This window comes from Dromiciops gliroides, chromosome 1 (assembly GCF_019393635.1).
Source record: "Dromiciops gliroides isolate mDroGli1 chromosome 1, mDroGli1.pri, whole genome shotgun sequence".
Classification (NCBI taxonomy): Eukaryota; Metazoa; Chordata; class Mammalia; order Microbiotheria; family Microbiotheriidae; genus Dromiciops; species Dromiciops gliroides.
Window position 1 is genome coordinate 597,216,898 of NC_057861.1, and position 22,481 is coordinate 597,239,378.

Sequence of the window (22,481 nt, forward strand, 5' to 3'; positions counted from 1 at the left end):
CACTTAACCCCCATTGCCTCTCAAAAAGAGAAAAAAAGGAAAAAAAAGAAAATATAGTCTGAGATACTTGACACTTACTAGCTGTGTGACCTCGGGCAAGTCACAACCCTCACTGTCCCACAAAAAATAAATAAATTAATGAAAAATAAGAAAACATTCTACCTAGAAAATCTCAAGTTTGGCACTCATCATGTATTAGATTGTGAATTCCTTTAAGGCAAGGATTATTTTTTGTCTTTGTGTCTCCAGAGTTTAGCACAGTACCTAGCATATAGTAGGAAAGAGGTTTACTATTGTAAACAATGATGAATAGGTCAGTCAATAAGCATGTTTTGTTAACAAAAGCATTTGTTAAATGCTTATTGACTGACCTACTCATCACTACAGCAGTTAAGGGTCAGCTCATAAAACCTGAGATGGTTATGTCTTTGTGAAGACTACTCTGAAAGTGTAAATTTTGATGAGACCTAAACTAGGGGGAACCTATACAAGTCCACAAGTCCACAGTTATCAAAGAAATTCTACTCCAGCACCAGACAGGTTACAAGAGGTTCAGATAACCCTTAGGCAAGTAGATCCAAGGGCTTTCTTGGTAGATTCCAATCTAGGCTATGGTCACATCTGATGTCTCAAGTAGATAGAGGATTCTAGTGATTATCTTGGTTCAATCACACATGGCTTCAAAGGTAAAAGTTATGAGATGACCTCATAGTCCAACAGTGATATTATTCACACCAGAATGAAAGGGATTATTTTTTTCCTCTTCAAAAAACAATCAGGGGGCAGCTAGGTAGTGCAGTGGATAGAGCACCGGCCCTGGATTCAGGAGTACCTGAGTTCAAATCCGGCCTCAGACACTTAACACTTACTAGTTGTGTGACCCTGGGCAAGTCACTTAACCCCAATTGCCTCACTAAAAAAAACCAACAACAATCAGATCTTTGAGTTCCCACTGGACTTGACACTTTGATGCACTACTCTTTTTTCAACAGACTCCTAGTCCCTTTTTTCCCTGCTAAATCAAGGCCCTTTCTTCCCACCTTCCTTTCTCTCAGGAGACAAAAGTGGGTCCATCTCAGCATAGAGAAGCATCTAGATACCACCAGTCTTCAAAACAGCCAGTTTCAGAGTTTAACATTTATGAATAAAACACTACTCCCTCAAACAATTGAAACATTGGGAATTGCATCTAGTTCAAAGCCTTCTGTTCAGCTCGTATGAAAGGACAAAAAAATATAAAAGAATCATAATGGAATCATCAAGGAAATTGTTTATGGTCCTTCTAGACTCTCAAACCTTCTTTTCTTCCGTATCATTTAGAATAGTAAGCCTCTTTCCACTAAGTAGAGAATTTTGACCATTCATCCACGTAACTACCCCCTTCAACCTCATGAGCACCAGGTTCAGCTGTCTTTCTCACTATTGTCTTGTATTCAAGGGAGAGAATGTTCAAAAAAATTACCTCACAAGCCGCAAGGAGTCTTTTCGAATATTCACCAAGCTTCTTAGGGTCTTCACAGGTTCGTGGGGAGCAGGAGTGACATAGGGAAACTAGAAGACAGAAATGGAAACCAACCTGAAGTCAATATCTAAGGAAATTGAATAGTGGGGTGAATGCTATGCTGGACTATCCTCAAATTTAAGTGTATAGGTCTCACTGTCCCTAGCCAGGGTCCCATCTAAATATAATCAGCTAGACCATAAGGGTTCCTAGGGAGGAACTTCAGTGTATAACACATAACACAAGAATTTAGCATTTTGTGCTTTCCACTTGGCATCAATATCAAATTCTGCCAAGGGCTCAGAGGGTAAAGAATCATCTATTTTAGGGGCAGCTAGGTGGTGCAGTGGATAGAGCACCAGCCCTGGAGTCAGGAGTACCTGAGTTCAAATCCAGCCTCAGACACTTAACACTTACTAGCTGTGTGACCCTGGGCAAGTCACTTACCCCAATTACCTCACTTAAAAAAAAAAAAAAGAATCATCTATTTTAGAGATGAAAAGATGCAAGAAGAAAAAGTAGTTTAAGTAAGGCTTAGAATTTAAACATTTCAAATCTTGTTCCCATAGTCAATTCTTAATGATGGGCTCCCTTGGCACTTTAACATTATTTAAAATTACACAATTTGGGCGGCTAGGTGGCGCAGTGGATAGAACACCGGCCCTGGAGTCAGGAGTACCTGAGTTCAAATCCGGCCTCAGACATTTAACACTTACTAGCTGTGTGACCCTGGGCAAGTCACTTAACCCCAATTGCCTCACTAAAAAAAAAAAAAAATTACACAATTCCTGAACCCTGAGAAGGATACGAGCTTTTGTTTTCCTTATTTAGTTCCTCTTTTTCAAAATGCTCTATTCACCCTTCTGAAGAAACAGAAGATCTCCCTTCCAAAATGTTCAAATACAATCAAGTTTACAGAATAATTTAGGCCAAGGATTATAGTAGTATTCTATATTTCAGAGATTTAGCCACCAGGCAAAAGTTCTGTTCAACAAGTTTGGCCATGTAAGGTAGAAGACAGATGCAGCAGCAGTTAATAATGGGTCCCAGGCCCCAAGTCCAATGAAGCTAGAGAAGTTAGGAGGTGGAGATGAAGAGACAGTGGTACAGACATGGAGGACAGCCAGTGACAATTCCTGGGGAGTCATAAATTAAAGTGCTGTGTTCTAGGAACAGAGAGGAGGTCAATGTCACTGGACCGCAGAATACAAGGAGGGGAGTAAAGCATAAGAAGACTGGAAAGGCAGGAAGAGGCCAGGCTATGAGGGGCCTTAAAAGCCAAAAAGAAGAGTTTACATTTGATCCTGGAGGTGAGAGGAATCCAATGGAGTCTACTGAATTGGGGAGGGGGGGATCTGAGGGGATGGAGGGAGGGGAAGAGAGAGAATACTGTTAGACATGCGTTTTAGGAAAATCATTTTGACAGCTGAATGGAGGATGGATTGAAGTAGGAAAGAGACTTGAGGCAGGGTGGCTATTGCAATGGCCCAAGCAAAGGATAATAAAATAAGGGTCTACACCAGGATGGTTTCAGTGTCAGAGGAGAGAAGGGGATATACAAGAGAAATGTTACAAAGGTATAAATGACTAAATTTGAAAACTGACTGGATATGGGGTTGGGAGGGTAAGAATAAAGAACTGAAGATGACACCTAGGTTGTGAGTCTGGGTGACTGAGAGAATGGTAGTACCTTTACAGTATTAGGGAAGTTAATAAGAGGGGAGGGTTTGGGAGAAAGATTCAGTTTTGGATATGATGAATTTAAGAGGTCTAATAGGCAGCTGGATATGTGAGACTGGAAGTCAGGAGAGAAGTTAGGGATGGAGAAGTAGATCTGCGAGCATTAGGCATAGAAATGGTAACTGAATACATGTTGATAAGATCACCAAGAGAAGTGGACCTAGGACAGAGCCTTGGTAGATCCCCATAGTTTAGCAGGAATGACTTACATGAGGATCCAGCAAAGGAGCAGAGAGGTAAGAGAACCAGGAGAGAATAACGTTATAAAAACCTAAGCCAAAAAGAGTACCAAGGAGAAAAAGGTCATCAGTGGTGTTAAAGGCTACAGAGAGGTCAAGAAGGATGCAGACTGAGAAAAGGCCATTAGATTTAGCAATTAGGAGATCATTAATAACACTGGATAGAGCACCTTATAGTTTAAAAAAAACCACCAATTTAAATTATTTTTCAACAAACAAAAATCTATTTTCTCTTTCCTACTCACTTGGAGGAATATTAAAAAGAAAAAGAAAATCCTTGTAACAAATATGCATAAGCAAGAAAAACTAATTTTCCAAGTTGGCCACGTCCAAAAAGTAAGTCTCATTTTGCATTCTGAGTCCGTCATCTCTTTGTCAAGAATCAATGGACTACCTGAAAGCTATGAATACCTATGTATGTGCATGTTGTTTCCCCTATTAGAATGTAACTCCTTGAAGGGAAGAACTGCTTCACTTTTTGTCTTTGTATTCCTAGCACCTGGCACTTGACAAATAGTAGGCACTTAAATGCTGTTGATTAACTGAAAAAGTAGAGAAATGGAAAATGAAGCCTCATTAGAAATTATCTCTTGTAAAAATCATGTAATCAGGGCAGCTAGGTGGCGCAGTGGATAAAGCACCGACCCTGGATTCAGGAGGACCTGAGTTCAAATCCAGCCTCAGACACTTGACACTTACTAGCTGTGTGACCCTGGGCAAGTCACTTAACCCCAGTTGCTTCACAAAAAAAAAAAAAAATCAACTGAATTGAACAAGCATTTATTAAGTACCCAGTGTGTGAAGTACACTATCCTAGGTGCTGGGGGGGGGGGGAGAGGGGGGGTCATACAATACATGAATCCCTTCTACAATGCCCCTATCAAATGATCATCCAGCTTTGGTTCTGTAGAAGAGTGTATAGACAGCTCTTGCTTTATAGAAGAGGACCATTCCACAGACCTCTACATAAAAAGATTTTTACATAATACAAATTTGCCCATGGATATGGGGAAGGGAGGAAGAGGACAAGCACAAGGTTCAAGGACACAGAGGGGCCAGGGACAGCGAAGTGAGAGCAGGAAGAGGAACATGCTGGGGCTGGGACCAGCCACATCAAGGCCTGCTGGAACCAAGAGAAGAAACGTGGTGGGACAGACTGATGAGGGGCCAGATAAGGGGATGAAGGGAAGACAGACACACAGGGGAGGGGGTAGAGGGGGCAAAGATTTCCTCTCTCAGTGCCAGAGGTCTCTAGGCAAGTCCCTGATCCAGTGCCAGGGTCAATGGAGGTCTCTCCATATGTCCATTATTCAGCTTTCATTTAAAGGGTTCTCTGGCAGAGGCACAGAGCACCAGCTGAGGGGATGGAGCAAAGAGGAAGCAGAGTACTGTACAGTAAAGTTAACATAGGCATTTTTTTGATATGGGGATTTCTTTTAGAATTTTTTACATAAAGTTGAATTTGCGCAAGGTTAATTTCTATAAAGCAAGAACTGTCTGTAGAGGAAAAATTCCTGGATCTGAATTTTAGTAAACCCAATTTTAATTCTTAATTATTCCCTTATCCTTCGTGGTTCACAATTTCCTCACCTATAAAGTGAGGAGGTTGGCCTGTTTGATATTAAAGGTCCCTTTTAGCTATAAGTCTATACTTCGATGACATGAAAAATGAAGGGGTCAGATTAGATTTTTTTTTTTTTGCACAGGGAAATGAGGGTTAAGTGACTTGCCCAGGGTCACAAACCTAGTGTCAAATGTCTGAGGCTGGATTTGAACTCAGGTCCTCCTGAATCCAGGGCCCGTACTTTATCCACTGTGCCACCTAGCTGCCCCCAAGATTAGCTGAACTTTAAGGTGCATTTTACCTCTATGTCCTTTGACAATACTATGATTTCCAATGATAGAGAATTTATTGTGGGGGGCGGCTAGGTGGCACAGTGGATAAAGCACTGGCCCTGGATTCAGAAGTACCTGAGTTCAAATCCGGCCTCAGACACTTGACACTTACTAGCTGTGTGACCCTGGGCAAGTCACTTAACCCCCATTGCCCCACAAAAAAAAAGGAAAAAAAAAAGAGAATTTATTGTAATCCATACTTCCAAACCTCCAAAGGTTAGATTTTATAAAGCACCCTGAACTGAACCTAGCATCTTCTTAAGTACTTTACAATCTTCCCTTATTTTTATTTATTTAATTTTTTTTAGTGAGGCAATTGGGGTTAAGTGACTTGTCCAGGGTCACACAGCTAGTGTTAAGTGTCTGAGGCCGGATTTGAACTCAGGTAACTCCTGACTCCAGGGCCGGTGCTCTATCCACCACGCCACCTAGCTGCCCCCTCTTCCCTTATTTTTTACTGACAAAAGTGAATGATTCCTTCAATTTCAATTGGAAGAAGAATGGGGATAGTTAGTTCATGAATGATATAGAAGGGGAAACAAATGAAAAGTAAATCATGTTATAAAGATTTTATAATGGTAATAGTGGACACAGTCAGTAGTGGCATAGTATGGGATCCAAGACACCTGTCTCAGACTAAACCTACATCCTCAAGGACTGCTCAACTTTTCTCTCACAAATAAAAACATCAAACAAACAAAAAAGTCACCCAAGTTCTTGAGTTGAAGTAGGCTATTAAGCACTGGTTGGAAATGGAGTGGAGAACACCATTTTTGCTGACCCTTCAGCCCTTCACCCCTATCCCATTTTTTTCTGATACAATAGTTCAATGAAGTCAGTCGATAAATATTTATTAAGCACCTACCATGTGTCAGGCACAAGGGATACAAAGGCAAAAGACAGTCCCTGCCCTTGAAGAATTCACAGTCTAATGGGGGAGATAACAAGCAAACAACTATGTACAAACAAGCTATATACCAAAATAATTAGGAAGTTAAAAAAAAAAGAATAAATAGGAAGTAATCAACCTAAGAAAGGCACTGGAATTGAGAGGGATGGGGAAAGGCTTCCTATAGATGTCAGGATTTTAGCTGGGACTTGAAGGAAGCCAAGAAGAAGAGATGAGGAAGGAAAACATTCCAGGTATGGGGGAGAAACAGAGAAGACACCCAGAGCTAAAGGATGAAATATCTAATTTGAGGAGCAGCCAAGAAGCTGGTGTCTCTGGATCAAAGAGTACACGACAGGGTAAAAGGTGAGAGAAGCCTAGAAAAGTAGTGGGGGGGGGGGGAGGGGGTAGGCTATAAAGGGCTTTGATGCCAGAGAATTTTACATTTCATCCTGCATGTGCTAGGGAGTTACTAGAGTTTATTGAATGGGTAATGCTATGGTCAGACCCATGCAGAAAGGAGGCTGATATCAATTTACCACAATTTCACTGGCTTAATTATGAGATCTGGATAAGGAAATTCAGGGAACTTGATAAGCCATAGCAAAAGAGGGGTCCTAGCTTTGTCTCACGGCAGCAGTACTCCATGTGCACCAGTATATGAAATCTTAAAGACGAACCAGCCCTCTGGACTCTGTTAACCTAGTCCCGAGGTGAAGGACTTGCCTGCACTGGTCTGTTGCCCAGGAAGTTCAGATCCATGTTCTCTCCAAAGAGGTAACCCTCAGGGTGGGGGGTGTCGAATTTCTCACCTCCCATGAAAAAGTGTGTGGCAAAGTAGTTTCCTAAAAAGACAAAAACACAGCTTCAGATCATGCAGGTCATCGGAGTAGGATGGGAATATGTCAGGGATAAAATCAGCCCAACCCTTGAAGAGGTTGTTTGGTAAACAGGAGCTGGGAAACACAACTGGTTTCCATCATCATCTTACTTTAGGAGAACACAGAGGATTGACAACTTCTTCAAATCTGTTGCATTTGTCATTGCTTTGTCATTTCACCCTTCTGACAACTTCCCACTTTCTTTCATGACTATGAAAGAAGGAATTGGGTAAAATAGCTCAACCTTGAGACCTATATTAACCATTTCAAATTCTGTAATGACTTCTGGTAAATCGAGCCAACCCCTGGAACTACACGTAGGCTACCACAGCAAGTTCTGGTATCATTTTGCTGGGAAGTATGGCTTTGCTTATCATTGTCTCACCTCTACCCTCTTGTCTTTGTGGATACACACAAGCCAATGTGGGTATACCTGTAAATAAAAGCTAATTCAAAGATCCAAGGAAAGTCAATATGATTTACAGCTTAATTCCAAGAGATAGCCCTTCTCCTTTCCAAAGCCAATCCCTTTAGTGTTCCCTTGAACTCATCTCCTCCCATCTTCTCCATCAGATTGCTTCCTCAATCTTTCATCCCCTCTCTCTAATCTCCAACTTCTCCCTATCTACTGGTCTGCTTATTTATTGCCTCCAAACATGTCCAAGTCTCTCCCACCCTTAAATCTTCAGAATATACCACCATCCCTTTTAAATAATAGTCCTATATTTCTACTCTCTGTCATTAAAAAGTTTTCTGTACTTGGTACCTCCACTTTCTCTCCCCTCACTCTCTTACAAAGCCTCTGTAATTTGACTCCAAACTAAACTCAACTAAGCTGCTCTCTCCAAAATTAGCAATGATCTTAATTGCCATATCTGATCATCTTCTCTCAATCCTGATCTTCCTGTACTGCTAGGCTCCACATGTGACACTGATGACTATATTCTCCTCTGGTTTTAATGACACTGCTCTTTTTTGGCTCTCTTCCTATGACACTACTCGTTCTTAGTCTCTTTTGATGGATCATCCTCACATCATACCCACTAACTATGAGTGTAACCTAAAGTTCTGCCCTGGGCCCTTTTCTCTCTACCTCTCTCCTGATGACCTCATCAGCACTCATGAGTTCAATTATTATCTTCATGCAGATAAAACTTGCAGATCTATATTTCCACTTCTAGGTTCACCTCCTGAGTTCCCAGTCCCCTATCACCAACTGCCTATTGGCCTTCCCTGAATAACATCATCCATCATCCATTCATTCAGAAAATCTTTACTGAACACCTACTATGTATACAGGACCTATGCTAGGTAGGCTCTTCAAGATCAACAAAAGAAGGTAAGGGATAGGGTCTGCTTTCCAGGAACTTACAACCAATCTAACTGAAGAAACAAGATATATAGTACCTTAAACAAAGTAGGTTCTCAATCTTTGTTAAAAGAATGAGGTGCTGAAACAATTAAGTAACTAAGTTGAAAAAACAAAAAATTTTAAGCATGTTCTTATGTCCATGGCACTGTGTTTGGCCTGTAAATACATCAATATAACATAAGAGTTAACAAAACAAGTGACAGAGACAATGCACTGGAATTCAGGGAAAGGTCTGTCACCCTGGGCAAAAGTGGAAAGCAAAACACCAGACCTTGTTCCATTTCTCTGTGTCCCCTCAGTAGGATGCATAGTTTATTCTACTAATTTGGGGGGGGGGGGAGACAGGGCGATGAGGGTTAAGTGACTTGCCCAGGGACACACAACTAGTAAGTGTCCAGTGTCTGAGGCCACATATGAACTCAGGTCCTCCTGAATCCAAGGCTGGTACTTTATCCACTGCACCACCTAGCTGCCCCTGTTCTACTAATTTCACTAACCTAAGGGTTTCTTTGCAAATATTGTGTCTTTTCCAATTGCGTTCCCTCTATTCATCATTAAGACTAAGAGTTCTTCCAAAAAAAGAACTGTGTCTTCTTTTCTATCTCCCCAAGGTTGAACGAGCACATTCTAACCCTGTGAATCACCAAGGAGGCTCCTGTTCAGGAGCTATGGATGCTGGCTGTCAGACCTAAACATGCTTCCTAAGGACTCCTACCTCTTGTATTCCTCACAGTGCCAAGAACAGTATTTGGTCCCCAATAAAGATCTTTTGAGGCACAGGAGAAGAACGTAAGAGAATACCCTTCCTTAAGGAACGTACAGCCTAATACAGGATAACAAATGAAGTGCCTGCATTTTTTAAATCCCACCATCATCGCCAAGGGAGTTCAAGGGATAGAGAAATTAAGGCAACAAAGGAAAGAAGTGATGAAAAAGAAAGAGCTGTTTGGAATCAGAAGCTTGAATAGAAACCCAAACTCTGATGCTTCCCAGCTGAGTGAGCATGAATAAGTAATTTAATCCCCTTACCTATAAAACAGAAATAACAGTACACCAGCATCTACCTCATAGCACTGTTTTAAGGAAGGTACAGTGTAAATCTTAAAGTCCTATGTAAAAGTGAGCTACTACTATTAACAGGGTAAAGTGAGAACTGATTGTAGTTAGACAGGCTTTTCAATCAGGAATGCACTTTAAAAATAAAACCCAGAGAAAAAGCAGGGACTCACCCGAATTCTCCCCGAAACCCCTCCAAACAACTTTAAATAATGTCCAGATCAAATTCTGAAGCACAGAACCACAAAGGGACAGGATGAAACAATTTTCCAGCCCAAGACAACTTAGAAGGTTGGTAGGATAGGTCTGTTGCACCTGAGTGTGAGTGGAGCTCAGTTCAGCACAAACTACACCCCAGTAAACCAGCAATAGGCCTTTGGGTTGACAATCAGTGGTAGCAATGGTGGTTTCTGGACCTCTCAGATGGTAAAGAGGTCAGACAACTGATCAAAAGAAGATTACAGGAGATTTGGTACCTCTGAGCCATGTGCTTTGTGCCTGTCTCCCCATGAAAAGTCCAAGGATTTCTTTCATGGTTTCCCTCCCCCCACCCTTCCCTTCCCTTGCTCCTAAATAAACTATCACCTTATTCTAACTAAAAAAAAAAAAAAAAGATTACAGGGGCCCCTTTGCTGGCACCAGGGGCAGGACTCTATTGTTTTGCCTATACTTGGATCTGTGTCACAGTGCCAGGGCAAGGAGGATCACTAGCATACTAGAACTTGTGGCCTCATGGGAGCTGGGATCCTAGTCATAGTTCCAGGGTTGAAAAGAGTGCTTATGGTTACTCACAGAGCAGAGCACAGAGGAGGATAGTGGCAAACACCTCTCTTTAGATCATACTATCTTGGAAGAAGTGAAAACTTACAGGTTCCCAGAATTACCTCTGAAAACAGTTGCACAAAAAACCTGAAGATTAGGGCAATGCTCCCTCCATTCCAGAAGTGGAGCCCAACTTTAGCATAGAATTAGGAGTCAAGAAATGGGTTAGAAAAATCAGAAAACAGAAGAAAAAGATCCTGACTATAGACAGTTACTATGGTGACAGAGAAGATCAAAACACAAACTCAGAAGACAACAAAGGCAAAACTGCTACATCCAAAGCCTCAAAGAAATATATGAATTGGTCTGAGTTCATATAAGAGCTCAAAAAGGATTTTGAAAATCAGGTAAGAGAGGTAGAGGAAAAATTGGAAAGGGAAATGAGAATGATGCAAGAAAATCATGAAAAATGAATCAGCTTGGTAAAGGAAGCATAAAAAATACTGAAGAAAAAACACCTTGAAAATCAAAATGGTCAATATCATGGGGAAGGGAATAAGATGGATGGAAACAGCTAACAATGGTAATCATGAAAAAAGAGAAAAGGGGGAAAATTGTACAAAAAGTATTTATAGCAACTCTTTGTGGTGGCTAAAAATTGGGAATCAAGTGAATGTCCATCAATTGAGGAATGACTGAAGAAGCTGTGGTATATGATTGTAGTGGAATGGTCTTGTGCTATAGGAAATGACAAACAGGATGATACCAGAAAAACCTGGAAAGATTCATATGAACTGATGTATAGTGAAGTGAGCAGAACTGGGAGGACATCATGCATAGGGACAGCGGTATTGTTCAATGAGCAACTGTGAATGACTTAAGTACTCTCAGCAATACAACTATCCAAGACAATCCCAAGGGACTAATGACAAAGTATACTATCCACCCCCATAGAAAGAACTGATAAAAAGAGCACTTGTGGATTGTACATATATAACCTGGTTGATGTCTTGTGGAGGAGGGAAGAAAGGGAGGGAGGGAGAAAAATTTGAAACTCTAAATCTTATGAAAATGAATGTTGAAAACTACTCTTACATGTAACTGGAAAAAATAAAATAAATATTTGTTGCAAAAGAAAAAACAAAACAACAAAAAAACAAAAGGAAGGGGTGACAGCATGAAACTGTACAATTTGGAATCCAGCAACAAAGCCAAGCTTACAAGAATACAGTGATGTGTTGATTAGAGAGTACTCTTCTGTGTATTTTTTTATTTGATGTTCATAGTAACTCTTAGTAATATGATTATGCCCGTTTTATAAGTCAGGAAAATCACTTTCCAAAAGTCATATGGTTAGTAAATATTGGAAATCAATCCCAGACCTGCTGACTCCTGGTCTAGTGCTTTGGTTCCATTAAAATCCTTTATGATTAAACTGAAAAAAATATATCAGAATAGTCCAAATGGTAAACATGGCACAGAAATCCAATGAAGGGAAAAATGCCTTGAAAAGTAGAATTGGCCAAATGAAAAAAGATATACAAAAATTCACTGAAGAGAAGAACTCCTTAAAAAGCAGAAGTGGCGGGGGTGGCTAGGTGGCGCAGTGGATAAAGCACCGGCCCTGGATTCAGGAGTACCCGAGTTCAAATCCGGCCTCAGACACTTGACACTTACTAGCTGTGTAACCCTGGGAAAGTCACTTAACCCCAATTGCCCCGCAAAAACAAAAACAAAAAACAAAAAGCAGAAGTGGCCAAGTAGAAAAGGAGGTACAAAAGTTCACTGAAGAAAATAATTCCTTAAAAATTAGAATTGGGGGGCAGCTAGGTGGCACAGTGGATAGAGCACCAGCCCTGGAGTCAGGAGGACCTGAGTTCAAATCCGGCCTCAGACACTTGACCCTTACTAGCTGTGTGACCCTGGGCAAGTCACTTAACTCCAATTGCCTCACCCCCCCCAAAAAAAACTAGAATTGGGCAAGTGAAAGGAAATGACTTTATGAGACATCAAGAAACAACAAAACAAAATCAAAAGAATGAAAAAACTGAAGAAAATGCGAAATATCTTATTGGAACAACAACTGACCTGGAAAACAGATCCACAAGAGATAATTTAAGAATTACTGGACTATATGAAAGCCATGATTAAAAAAAAAAAAAGCTTAGAAATCATCTCTTTTTTTAAGTCTTATTTTTTCCAATTACATATAAAGACAATTTCCAGCACTCATTTTTAAGAAGATTTTGATTTTCAAATTGAGTTCCAAGACAGCAAGTAATTTGACATAGCTTATACATGTGCAATCATGTAAAATATATTTCCACATTAGTCATTTTGTGAAAAAATGGAAGAAAAGGAAAAAAACACAAGAAAAAAGGAAGTGAAAATAATGTTTTGATTGGCATTCAGACACCATAAATGCTTTCAAAAATTTGTTTTCACTTAATAATATTTTTTCCAATTACATGTAAAGATAGTTTCCAATATTCATTTCTATAAGATTTTGAGTTCCAAACTTTTCTCCCTCCCTCCCTTCCCTTCCACCTCCCCAAGACAGCAAGCAATCTGATAGAGGTTATACAACGCAACCATCTTAAACATATTTCCACATTAGTTATGTTGTGAAAGAAAATCAGAACAAAAGGGAAAAACTGCTAGAAAGAAAAACAAAAAACAAAAAAAGTGAAAATAGCATGCATCGATCAGCATTCAGACTCCATAGGTCTTTCTCTGGATGTGGATAGCATTTTTCATCGTAAGTCTTTTGGAACTGCTAGATATCTCTTTCATGAAATTATCCTGGAAACGTGCCCTGATATTCTAGAACTGAAGAGTAACATAGTAATTGAAAGAATCCACCTGAAACTTCCTGAAAGAGGCGCCCAAATGAAAACAAAAGCCAAATTTCAGAGCTCCACGGTCAAAGAGAAAATATTGCAAACAGCCAAAGAGAAACAATTAAAATGTCATGGAGCCACAGTTGGGATAACACAAGATTTAGTAGTTTCTACATTTAAAAAATCAGCTTGGAATATGATATTCTGGAGGACAACAGAGCTTGCTTGGCATGCTTAGGCCTGACAGCCAACATCCATGGATGCTGAACAAGAGCCTCTTCAGTGATTCACAGGGTTAGAATGTGCTTATTCAACCTTGGGGCAAGAATCACTTACCCAGAAAAACTGAATATAATCCTTCAGGGGGAAAAAATGGATATTCAATGAAAGAGAAGACTTTCAAGCATGCCTGATAAAAAGACCAGAAATGAACTTTAAAATTGACTTTCAAATACATGACTCAAGAGAAGCATAAAAAGGTAAACAGGAAAGAGAAATTATACGGGACTTAATAAAGTTAAACTGTTTACATTCCTACATGGTAAAATTATACTTGTAACTCCTAAAAATGTTCTTATTATTAGAGCAGTTATAAGGAGTCTACATAGACAGAGGGCAAGGGTGTGAGATGAATATGATGTGAAATTATCTAAAAAAAATCAAACTAAGGGGTGGGAAAGAGGAATGTACTGGGCAAAGGGGAAAGGGAGAGGTAAAAAGGGGTAAATTATCTGACATAAAGGAGGTGCTAAAGAGCCTTTACAGTGGAGGGGGAAATGGGGATGGGAGAGAACACATGAACCTTACTCTCATTAGAATTGGCTCAAGGAGGGAATAACATACACACTCAGTTGGGTATAGAAGTCTATCTTAGCATATCAGAACGTAGAGGGGAGATGTAATAGAAGGGAGAGTGGACTGGGAGAGGTAAAAGTCAGAAGCTTTTGAGAATGGACAAAGTGAAAGGAGAAAAAGAATAGGATAAACAAGGGGAAAATAGGATGGAGAGAAATACATAGTCATCAAGACTGTGAAAAGAAATTAAAGCAAATTTCTCTGATGAAGACCTCATTTCTCAACTATATAGAGAACCGAGTCAAATTTATAGAAATAAGAACCACTCCTCAATGGTCAAAGCATATGAACAGGCAGTTTTTGGATAAAGTAATCAAAAGCTATCTACAATCATGTGAAAAAATGCTCTAGATCACTGTTGATTAGAGAAATGCAAATTAAGACACTCTGAGCTACTGACCCATGCCTAGCTGATTGGCTATTATGACAGAAAAGGAAAATGACAAATGTTGGAGGGGATGTGAGAAAATTAAGACACTAAAGCACTGCTGGTAAAGTGGTATACTGATTCAACCATTCTGTAGAACAATTTGGAACTACACCCAAAGGGCTATAAAACCATGCATGCACTTTGATCAAGGTATACTACTATGAGGTATATATCATGAAAAGATCAAAGAAAAGGACCTATATGTACAAAAATATTTATAGTAGCTCTTTTAGTGGTGGCAAAGAATTGGAAATTGAGGGGATGTTCATCAATTGGGGAATGGCTGAACAAGTCATTGTATATCAGGGCTTCTTAAACTTTCTCCTTGCTACCACTTTTTACCCAAGAAATGTTTATGCCACCCTGGGGTATATAGGTATAAAAAATAGGTATATAAATCAAACATTTACTGCCAAATTTTTCAGAACCCTCACATTCAGTTATGCAACCCCACATGGGGTTTCCACCCACAATTTAAGAAGCTTTGTTGTATATGATTGTGATAGAATACTATTGTTCTGTAAGAAATGACAAGCCTGATGCTCTCAGAAAAAAACTGGAAAGACTTACATGAATTGATACAAAGTGAAATTAGCAGAACCAGAAGAACAATATGTATAGTAACAGCAATATTGTATGATGATCAATTGTGAATGACTTAGCTATTCTCAGCTATACAATGACCTAAGACAATTCTGAAGGTCTTATGATGAAAAATGCTATCCATCTGTAAAGAAAGAATTTGATGTAGTCTGAATGCAAATCAAAGCATACTTAAAAAAATTTTTTCTTGGGGTTTTTTTTTTGGTTGGTATTTTCCTTTACACTGTGACTAACATGGAAATATGTTTTGCATGATTGCACATGTATAACCTATATCAAATTGCCTGCTTTCTCAATGGGGGTGGGGGTGAGGATGAAGGAAGGAGAGAATTTGGAACCACAAAATTTTAAAATATGAATGATAAATATTTACATGTAATTGGGGAAAAAATTTTAATTTAAAAGAAAAAAAATAAAACTCAGAGAGAAAAGCCAATGACACAGTTGGGGAAATTAAGTTATCTAAGAGGCATACCTAAGAGGAATTACAATGAAAATATGACTATTCAATCCCAGTCTTCCTTCACCAAGTCAGGAAACTTCTGACCAAACAAGGTCACTAATTACCCACATAGAAAGACAGCAGAGATGGTTCTTGGTTCCTGCCTTCAAAGCATCATCAACCCTGACTGACTCACCATTTCCTGATACTCTGAAAAGCTGATTTATTTTACAATGTTTTTCCTTTAAAGATTTAATATACTTAGTATTAGTGCATTTAGCATGGCTGCTTAAGTACACAGTCTGCCTGACTTACTGTTCTACAAGTCACAACAAATTTACAAGGGAGGCTTGGAACCAAAGTACTATTTAAACTGGCTAAAGATCAGACTATCTATAGACTTGTTATCAGCCTTTGCTGGCTCTTTGCCTTTGCTGATTCAGATCTTGTGGTTTGACTTAGCCCAAGAAAAATGTCCAAATAACCTTTTTATGGAGGGAGGGGATGGGCAGCACCTGGAAGTCAGACATCCTCAAGAACAACAACAAAAGTTACAACCACCACTTATATTTACACAGCACTTTAAGATTTGCAAAGCACTTTACATATAGGATCTTATTTTATCCTCACAATTAACCTCATGGGATAGGTGCTATTATTATCCTATGTTTTGATTTCTAGCCTCAACTTGCTCTCCCTTTAAGACAATCTTTTTACTCCTTCTTGATTCTCTTTTGAGGGAAACTATTCCTAAACTTTTCAGGTCCCTTCACACATTGCCTTCCATGCCCACCCTCTCAGATGAGAACTTCACCTCATCTTTTAGTGAAATAGAGACCATTTGCCTCAGCTCCCTCTTCTCCCCATCTCTTAAATTTTTAAATTTTTTTTTGAGTGAGGCAATTGGGGTTAAGTGACTTGCCCAGGGTCACACAGCTAGTAAGTGTTAAGTGTCTGAGGCCGGATTTGAACTCAGGTCCTCCTGACTCCAGGGCCGGTGTTCTATCCACTGCGCCACCTAGCTGCCCCTCCCCATCTCTTTATCTCAAAATCCCTTAGCAACAGCCCCTTCTCTAATACTAAGGTAGCCTTATCCTCTCCAAAGCCAATCCCCCTGCATAGACATTTGCTCCCATCTTCTATCTTCTCCAACAGACTGCCCCTCTCAATTGTATCTCTATTTAATCTTCAATCTTTCCCTATTTATTGGTTCTTTCCTTCCCTGCTGCCTACAACCATTTTCCAATTTTCCTTTAAAAAACCTTCATTAGACCATATCCCTTCAAACTATCATCTAGTCTTTCTCCTTACTTTCTCAAACTCCTAGAAAAAGTTGTCTATGCTTGGTGTCCCTACTTCCTTTCCCTCTCATTCACTATTCAAGCTTCTGACTTTATCACTCAATTGAAATTCTCTCCAAAGTTACCAAATGATCTTTTTTCTTTTTCTTTTTTTTGGGGGGTGTGGGGTTTTTGTCCGGGTAATGAGGGTTAAGTGACTTGCCCAAGGTCACACAGCTAGTAAATGTCAAGTGTCTGACATTGGATTTAGATTGGATTTGAACTCAGGTCCTCCTGAATCCAGGGCCAGTGCTTTATCCACTGTGCCACCTAGCTGCCCCCAAATGATCTCTTAATGGCCAATTCTGATGGTTTTTGTCAGCCCTCATCATTTCTTGACTTCTCTGTAGCTTTTGGTACTGTTGACCAGTTTCTTCCTGGTCTCTGGCTATAGTGACACTACTCTCTGCTACTTCTGCTACCTGTCTCACACTCATTCTCAGTCCTCTAAATGTATATGTACTCCAAAGTTCTGGACTGGGTTCTCTTCTTTCTCTACACTCATTTATTGATCTCAGCTCCTATGAAAGTTTAATGATCATCTCTATGCAAATGACTCTCACCTTTATATCCAGACTTGGTCTCTCCTCTTAGTTCTACTTTCCCCCATCACTGAATGTATATATATATATATATATATAACATTTCAAATTAGATGTTTCATAGGTATCTCAAACTCACGTCCAAAAAAGAATTCATTCTCTTCCCCCCTAAACCCACCTTTCTTCCAAACTTCTCTATTTCTGTCCATGTCACCACCATCCTTCCAAGTCTCCCAGGTTCACAAACTCAGAAATGTCCTTACCTCTTCACTTTCCCTCATCCCCATATAATGAAGCAGTTGTCACATCTTCTTGGTTCTATTTCCACAATATCTTCTGCATCCTTCCGGTTCTCCTAATTCACACAGCCAGAGGTGTGCTGGAGCTAGCTCAAATTGGAATTGTTAAATTTTTGGTGTGAGCATTTACACCTGAGAAATGTGCAAACACTACAAATCAGGGCTTGATTTGTTGTTTTGTTCATTGTTTAGATGTAAGAAAGTAATAGAGAAAATGTTAATGAAGATAAAACCTTAATACTGTGCCCTGGGTACATTTTTTTTTTTAAGAAAGCTAGCTCTTAAACATTTACTAGCACACCCCTGGTTCAAGCCCTCCTTATCTCTTGCCCAGATTATTGTAATGGCTTCTTAATTGATCTCCTTGGCTAGAGTCTCTCCCCATTCCATCTGTCTTCCATATAGCTAGCTGCCAAGATTTTCCTTAAGTGAAAGTTGGACCATTTAACTTACCCTAACACAATAAATTCCAGTGATCTCCTATTGCCTCTAAGATCAAATATAAACTTGGTTGGCTTTTAAAGCCTTTACACAATCTGCCCAACCAACCTTTCCAGGCTTATCATACATTACTTCCCTTCTTGCCCTCAATAGTCTATCCAAAAGGTTCTTCTTTCTGTTTATTACATACAGCATTGCATCCTCCATCTCTTGTGCCTTTGTCCTGGTCATCCCCTCCTGACTGGAATATACTCCTTTAATTGCGTCCCATAGAAATCCTTAATTCCTTAAAACTCTACTCAAACACTACTTTCTACATGAAGCCTTTCCTAACCCCTCCCCCACTTGCAATGGTTAGCGTTCTCCTTCCCTATACTATCTTCTACTTATTTTGTATTGTTTAAAATCTTAATTCTGTATGTGTTTATATATGGATGGATGTATTGTCTCCTGTCATGACAAATGGGGCCTCTTAGAAGAGGTATAGTCTTGGGGGTGGGGGGTGGGAAGGATGGTATCTGATGACTATTAGGTATCCAAAAACAAGAGGCCAAACTGAAAGCAGAAACTGAAAGTATTAGCATCCTAAGGAATAAGCTCTCTCTCAATAGTAGCTTCAGCATCCTGGGGCATACCTTTCAGGTCCAGAGTACCTACCTAGTCAATCAGCAACTTGGGATGGATAAGTAAAACAGTTTGCAGGAGAGGGACGAAAGAGAAAGGAGATCAGCCCAAGGGAAAAAGGAGTATTTGTAAAACAACCTGTGGCATTTGTTGTAAGAAAACATTCCTTGTTCAAGGATGAGAGACCAGGGGAAATGATTAACTACTTTTACAATTGTGAAAAATTGAGACAAAACTGCAGGGTCTCTTATCCAAAGAAAAGAAGTAGCTGTTATAACAGTGGATGAGGGGGCAGTTAGGTGGTGCAGTGGATGAAGCACTGGCCCTGGAGTCAGGAGGACCTGAGTTCAAATCCAGTCTCAGACACTTGACACTTCCTAGCTGTGTGACCCTGGGCAAGTCACTTAACCCTCAGTGCCCCACAAAACAACAACAACAACAAAAAAAAAAAAACCAGTGGATGAGACCATCTGCTTTACCATGTCCTTGCATAATGTCTTACATTTTATTTCTCCTTCAATGGTGCTTGGGAACTTTCCAATTTTAGACCACCAGCAGCTGCGGGTGTTGACACTGTAAAAGAATTGTGGTTCCTATTTTTCTCCCACACTCCCTGACTAGAATGTAAGCTCCTTGAGAGCAGGCTATTTTGATTTGTCTTTATATTCCAAATACCTAGTACAGTCCTAGCACTACAGACATTAAATTAATGCTTGCTGACTAACGAACACAAAGTGGAAATGGTCATTAAACATCTTTTCACTTTAGGAATAAAGTAGAATTCTAAAATTTCAATCCAGTTGTGGTATGTAAATTTTCTTCCTCCCAAGTCTCCTTATTCCTAAAAGCTAATGACTAGACCCAGGGAATTTGGAGATAGCAGTTTTAAGGGATAAAGAGAACCAGAAAATTTGTATCCACAATTTTGGGGGGTGGGGGTGGGGTGGGCAATGAGGGTTAAGTGACTTGCCCAGGGTCACACAGCTAGTAAGTGTCAAGTGTCCGAGGCCACATTTGAACTCAGGTCCTCCTGAATCCAGGGTCAGTGCTTTATCCACTGTGCCATCTAGCCACCTCCTGTATCCACAATTTTGAGAGCTAGTTTTTGTAACTACAGTAACATTTACCTATCTAGAGTGAAGCTGCCCTGAAATTTCACCTATCATTTTAGTGTGTGCTTTAAAGTTATCCAAAAAATAAAATAAAATCTGGATATCTAAAAGTCTACCCCAGGTGTTCCAGGTAGCTACGGTTGTTAACTATATCTGAAAAACACAGAATCTCAAACAAATAAAATGTCGCTCCTGTCCATCATCTGGCCCTCATCTATTCCTTCCACACTTAGCATAGTTGAGGAGAGCAAAAAAGCAGCTCAGCTGCTCCTGAAAGCACTTTATAAACTATAAGTCCCTCTCTAAGTGAAAGTTATTATTATTAATAGTGACTGGGTTGAGTGGCAGACAAGCCAGCTGCTGTCCTGGACTCTCCTAGACCGTCCTCTCTCATCCAACTGACATTCTAGGAGGTGTTTCAGCCAAGCCCCTGCCATGTAGTTCGATCTCCACAGGGAGCTGCTATCTATCAACTATTTCTCTGACTTGTTGTTTGCCTGGCCTCTTTCTCCTCACCTAGAAGATGTTCACAAGTCTCCCTGTGTGAGGACTGGAAACTAGAGAGCAGCCACATAACAAGGAAGCAGAGAATCTAAAAAAATTCAACAAGTCATTTTATCCAATCTGTATTCCTGTTTCATTGATTGGCTCCCTGGTATATGCTTTTTGAGTCCTTATAACTCATTCATTCATTCAATAATACTTATTAAAAGTCTACTATATGCAAAGCAATTGTGCCAGCAATGGGGAAATTACAAAGATAAGATACAAGTACTACCTTCAAGGAGTCGATGTTCTCTTAGGAAAATTCAATTCTCATTAACCCACTGCTTCCCAACCCTATTGGCCATACCACACTGGTATGAAATTCCTGCCTCGTCATAGTATCTATCATTCTCTGAAAGAGAGATACATTCATTCAGAGGAATCTCAGAGCACCTCATATCATAAGAAGCCGGAGTGGGGGTGGGAGCATTCCTACCTAACGCTATTCCTGAGTCACAGCTGCCAATGGCCCACGGGGCTGATCTTCTTTCTACTTCCTCCCCCTCCCTAGCTAAATCCCAACTCTGAGTGTGAACCAAGAAAAACAGTCATAAACTATTAGACAGTGGCAACGAGCCAGACCTTTTACAGAATACAACCTCCACCCTCTCCCTCCAGCAGTTCTAGCAGTGGTACAAGTGATCAAAGGGAGATCCAACACCTCATCTAAAGAACAAAGACTCTAAATGCTTTTTGATTGATTGATCTGTATTCAGGCAGTATGTACGTATGTGATGGGGAAGAACACTTTCCCTACCCCCAATCCAACCATCCAGCAGTAGACACCTCTTTTCCCACTGCATCTCCCCAGCCATCATACTGAGGAGTATTGGTATAGTGAGAGGAGGGCACGTCACAGGTATCTTATGGGTGAATCCCTTTATAAAGCCAAGGACAAATTTCTAACTTAACAGTTTGTATAAATCTAACTTCTAATAATTTTGGTTTTAGCAGATTACACCTGTAACTTTCCTAATGCACATAAAAACCTAATTTTGCTCACCTACCCTTGTCTATGGTTAGTAAAGAAGAGAGGAAGAACTTAGAAGAGAAAGATCATAGAATAAAGGTGCCATAGACCTGAGGCTCCTACTTAGACTCCTTGAGGGTGGTAAACCATAGTAAATGCAGATACTTCATTTCCCTAGGATCTTGGTCTTTGATCTGGGACCATCCCTGTAATGATAAACAGCATGGGGACCATGTTGGGTAGGGGTCCTACCTCTGATGTACCAGCCATGCACCTAGGGTAAGCCACTTAACATCTCAATGCCCTTAAGTACCCAAGACTACGAAATACAGGGCAGGTGCTAACCTTAGTTAGAAGGAGTTCCTCACCTGCAGTTCCCTACAGCAATGAAATGGCGGGGTGAGAGGTGGGAGGGGGAAGGCAAAATTAAAATTCCTCTTACAGGCTAACAATGGAGCCCAAGTTTATTAATCTCAATCTTCAAAATGAAGGCTTTGAGTCACTAGCTAGTCTAAGAGGCTGCATCATAAACTGTGCCAGGCTCTGTAAACAAAGGCCCAGCTATGAATCACAAAACAATCCTGTTGGGAAGGGGGAGGAGTAGCATAGAAAGGAATGCTCCTCTGACACAGGTCTTTGTGGTCACAAATGGAAATGAGCCAGTAGTGTCCTCTCATAAGAACAAAGGACACACATTTATGCACATTCGACTGTACAAAGACATTTCTCACCAAAACAGTTAATGAGACACTTAGAAATGGCTCTGTAGATAAATCAGTTTGCAATTTGATCCAACTGGATACAGAATTTCTTGTGGAAATCACAGCTGAACAATATAGATAATTCCAATGCTACCAGAAAATCATGCTGGCTGTGATTTGAATTAGAAAATCAGTAGCTAAAGAAAGCTACAGCTCATAACGCTACTCCTTCCATTCAGCAATTCCCCTGATGCACCTTGAAAGTATCTAACTTGCAAATTTTCAACAGGCCTGGGCAATAATAATTTTTTTAAAAACTACTTTTTTAAAACCTCTCAGTAATCCCTTTCTTAAAGGAGTTCAAAATACTTCCTGAACATTGTCTCAGGTGTTTTTTTTT

At 40.0% G+C, this 22,481-nt stretch overlaps 1 protein-coding gene across 2 annotated transcripts in view; it reads right to left on the reverse strand.

Annotated features, from left to right (window-relative positions):
- MGRN1 (mahogunin ring finger 1) overlaps positions 1-22,481 on the reverse strand; it is a 115,676-nt gene that overhangs the window by 78,198 nt on the left and 14,997 nt on the right. For both annotated transcript variants that reach the window (XM_043964034.1, XM_043964028.1), the window contains exons 2-3: positions 6,992-7,110; positions 1,463-1,551 (exon numbers count right to left, since the gene is read on the reverse strand). In XM_043964034.1, the coding sequence (XP_043819969.1) occupies positions 1,463-1,551; positions 6,992-7,110 (208 nt within the window). The remainder of the gene's footprint in view (positions 1-1,462; positions 1,552-6,991; positions 7,111-22,481) is intronic.